At 36.1% G+C, this 4,399-nt stretch overlaps 1 protein-coding gene across 1 annotated transcript in view; it reads left to right on the plus strand.

Annotated features, from left to right (window-relative positions):
* Positions 1-319: 319 nt before the first annotated feature.
* LOC112518856 (prefoldin subunit 6) overlaps positions 320-4,399 on the plus strand; it is an 11,989-nt gene continuing 7,909 nt past the window's right edge. The window contains exons 1-4 of the mRNA XM_025126630.1: positions 320-487; positions 582-652; positions 1,174-1,298; positions 3,227-3,287. Coding sequence (XP_024982398.1) covers positions 406-487; positions 582-652; positions 1,174-1,298; positions 3,227-3,287 — 339 coding nt within the window. The 5' untranslated portion in view covers positions 320-405. The remainder of the gene's footprint in view (positions 488-581; positions 653-1,173; positions 1,299-3,226; positions 3,288-4,399) is intronic.

Below are 4,399 nucleotides of genomic sequence, written 5' to 3' on the forward strand. Positions count from 1 at the left end.
AAACATATATTTTATTCAAAAATAAAAACATCATCGCTTTCTCAAAATCACATAAAGTCATATTATAACATCGACTGAGATAAAGAATAAAATAAAATATTAAAATCACAATGTATCTCGCTGCATTACGCGAGTTCGCTTCAAGTATATATAGATATATAGATTACCCATTTAAAAGAATTTGTTTAACTAATTTCCTTTTGTTCCCTTCATCCAAATTTTTTATATGACCCGACTCGGTCGTTTAGGGCCCCGGCAAATGCCCAGATCCACCCGGCCCGTTTTAGCGAGGGTGCCAATGCCATTGCCACGCCCATTTCCTCGAGTAAAAACCCAGCCCTTTCACGACGCCTCCTCCATCTCTCCTTGTCTTCAAGCTCACAACAAGTAAAACTAGACTCACCAATGGCTTCATCATCGACTGCCGCACGAGAATTACAGAAAGAGTTGGAGGCCAAAGCCAACGATCTGAGCAAACTCCAAAAAGGCAAGTCATGATCATCATCCTTTGATCTTTTGAGTTTTGGAAGCAATATCTGTTACAGAATCGTAATTTTTTTTATTTGTATTACGTCATTCAGATATATCAAAGAACCACCAAGTCAGAAAGAAGTACACCATCCAGCTTGGTGAAAACGAGCTCGTCCTTAAGGTCTTTCACTTTGGCATTACTTTATTTTACTGTTCTAGAAATTGGTTTTAGTTTTTCTTTAGGATTTGTTGAAGTAATTGAGTCTATGTTAGCTATAACGATGTTTAAGATTGAAGCATAGAAATGATCATTTCAATTAAGGTAGAGTCCTGGCTGTTTGAATTTAGTTGACAGCAAAGAAGTACATGCAAAGAATTATGGGTTAATTTTGGAAAAGACTCCATGCCAATTTTAAGTAGTTTACAAAGACCAACAGGTTTGATATCGAGAATCAAGTATGGCTCTTTTTGGATGAAAGAGGGAGTATTCATCAGTTAACCCAGTCAACCTCTAGTTCCTTCCTTTTAGATATCTGATACTACAGTTTACTAGACTTGTATATGATTTAAAGAAAGTGAAATTATATTACTATAGCTTCAACATTAAAGCCGGATGTGAGCAAAGTGTTGTGAAAGTAATACTCTTCTTAACTAAATGTATTCAGATTTAATTGTTCTCCTTCTTTGATTTTGCTTGTAAAGGAGTTGGATCTGTTGAATGAGGATGCAAATGTCTACAAATTGATAGGACCAGTGTTGGTAAAGCAGGATCTGGCAGAGGCAAATGCAAATGTTCGGAAGAGAATTGAATATATTTCAGCTGAATTGTAAGTTTACTTTGTTTTAAATTTTATCATAAGCTTATGGGCCCCTGTTTTAGAACCAATGATTGATTTTTTGTTGGACAGAAGTTTTAATGGATTTGACTTGCATGCTTAATTAACTGGCTCGAATGGGTGCATTGTATCCTATTGAGCTTTTCTATATTATTGGACCATTGCATTGAAGGGAGTAACTAATGTTAGAAACCATTATGGTGGATTGTGTTGCTCAAGAACAAAAAAACTGCCAGAGAACTTTTTAATCTATTTACGACATTTTGTTGTTATGTTTCCATGATCCTGATTTGTTGCTTGAAGTTTTTATCATCCTTTACAGCATATGTTTCTTTTTAATTTATTCTCTGAATATTGTTCTCTCCAATGTCCCATAACGTGATAACTTCATGTCGTATTCTTCAATGACGATATTATACAAATCCATTTTTAAACCAAACTTGATAGCTTTTGTTTAGATTAAAAGTTTTACTTTATTTTCATCCATAATTTGGTAGGTTATTGATTGATATCAAAAAGTGTGAGGATTTGTTCGCTTACCATAGGCCAACACACATTCCCATTGTACTTCTAGATTGGTGATAAAGTAATGTTTTCATTGTCATTGTAGAAGTTGAACACAGGTGGCTCTACATATGTAATTGTTGTTGTTTATTGTTAATGAAACCGTACTCTATGTTCTCCAACAAGATGCAAGAAGCAGTTTTCATCATCCAAACCAAATTGGATCTTCATGGTCCCCAAATTTGATTTAGTCTCCCTTGGTCTGGTTTAGCACCTTTCCATCTAATTAGTTAAGTAATTAAATAATTGATATTTGTGCCAAAATTTTGTCAGAGCAAGGCTGGGGAATTCGTAAGCGAGGGTGACTTTGTAAGCTCCTGTAGAAGGAAACAAGGTGTGTTTTGTGTTGATAGAAATGTCAAGTTGCTAGCATTATCTTCTTAGAGATCTTACAAAACAAGGTCAAACTAGATGGTAGAGGGACTCAAATAGATCAATTTATGTTTTAAAGTCAATCCGGATGAATTTTTTCTTCTTCTCGAAGCATCAGAGAGAGATCCATTCTAATACAACAAATCTTCTCCTGAACAAAGTGTTTTATGCCCTTACAGTTACCATCTTGTAACTCTTAACACGTTATCTAGTGCATTGGAAGTGCTTTGTGTGGCGTATTCGCAATGCAGAGTGTAATGTACATGGGAAAACAATTATCAGTCACACTTATGGCAGTTTGATTGTTCTAGCAAGAATTTGAAGTAAAAAGCATACTCTGATATCAGCTTGCACTTGGAAGAATGAAAACAAAAAAAAGAATGAAAGAGGAGAAAACAAAGGAAAGGCTCCTTTGCTTTGACAAATCCTATATACAGCAGCACCAATTTGATATTGAGTTTTTAGTTTCCAGGTAACATTGGAAACATTCTCTATTGCGTTTAACTTGCTGAGAGATCAAATTCTCTTTTTGGAATGCTAGGTTGTTGGATTGTGATGGGAACTAGGGAATGATAACCAAAAACACGAACTGAGAGGCATAAACTACCACCATTAGAGCCTTGTTTGATTGTTGAATTACGAGCTTGATGCTCTCTCGCACATTCTAAGATCTTATTCATGTTATAAATCACAGGTAAGCAGCTGTTTTCCAGTGCATGAGATAATGATGTTGCCTATGTTTTTGATATTGAAATGTGACAATTCTTAGTTTTTGCCTACTTTTCTTTGTCTTCTTTTGTGTTGCTTATAAGTGCATTGCACTTAATATTATGCTTTGTGGATGCATTTCAGTTTGTTGGGTTGCCACTTTCAGCATATTGTTGATTTACATGTAAAAAGTATATCTCGTCACCGATAAAAGCTATCCAGGAGTTCTTACCCATGAAAATTATTTTAACTGTGTGCATGATTTTTCACAACAGGAAGCGTCTGGATTCAACTCTTCAGGATTTGGAGGAAAAGCAAAATAGCAAGAAAGAGACGGTCAGTGACCTTTTCTCTTTTCGTGTTGAAAAATATTGTATGTGGTGATCTCATTCACATACTATAATATATGATTCATGGGGTCTCATCTATATAACTATCGAGTCTATAAATGAACCATGTGAGCACTTAAAACTCTATGCTTTTGTGTACTGCCTTTTGGCAGTACGCCTATTATAAGCCTGTAATGAGATTTACGTATGCAAGGAGGAAGGTTAAGTGAAGTTCGAGGAGGGGTAGTTTGGGGAATTAAGAGTTGTTGTGGTGCTTTCTGTTTGTTTGTTAGAAGCAGTTAAGGTATATAAATAAGAGTTGTTGGTAGGGAGTTCAACTTGGCTGTTCTGGAGAGTTCTTCAGCCTCTTGAATGCTGAAGTAGTGTAACCATTCAACTAAGACTGACTATTTGTCGGAGCTGTAATTGGCCTAGGCACTGTTTGTTTGGTTTTCCGTTAAGTCCTGTATGGATGAAGTTGTCTGTTCGGATTAATCTGTCTGTATAGATTATGAATGTTTTTGTTTGGGAGGGTTTTTTAATAGATGAAAGGAGTGTTTTTTTTTGAATTGGGAGAGACAGATTCTGAAAAAAACTTGGCTTTCTGCATAAAGCTCCCCCTAGAAGCTTACTGAATGTGTCACTTTTTATATCATCAAGCACCACCAAACAGTCATATATAGCTAACCGAATAAGCTGTGAATCTCATTAAGCTGCTAACAAACAGACAGACCCTTAGTGTAGAAAAGCCTACTTTTCCAGATAAGCAGTCATGCTGCACCTTGTGGTTTGTGATCAGAGGGACAGAGAGAAGAAGTATTCTTATTTACTGAATGAATAATTACAAAGAAGAGGCGTGTATATATATAGACACACATAAGAAACCCAAACCCAAATAAGCAAAGGCCCGTACGGCCCAACAGAAACCCTAAACAGACATAATATTTACAATATATTCTAACACTCCCCCTCAAGCTAGAGCATAGATATTGATCATGCCTAGCTTGCTACAAATATAAGTGATTCGACTCCTGGGTAGTGCTTTTGTGAAGACATCGGCTAATTGATCCCTGGTTCGAATATGGGGAGTTGAGATAGAACCATCCTCTAGCTTTTCCC

The sequence above is a fragment of the Cynara cardunculus genome (assembly GCF_001531365.2).
Source record: "Cynara cardunculus var. scolymus isolate 2C chromosome LG 10, CcrdV1, whole genome shotgun sequence".
Classification (NCBI taxonomy): Eukaryota; Viridiplantae; Streptophyta; class Magnoliopsida; order Asterales; family Asteraceae; genus Cynara; species Cynara cardunculus.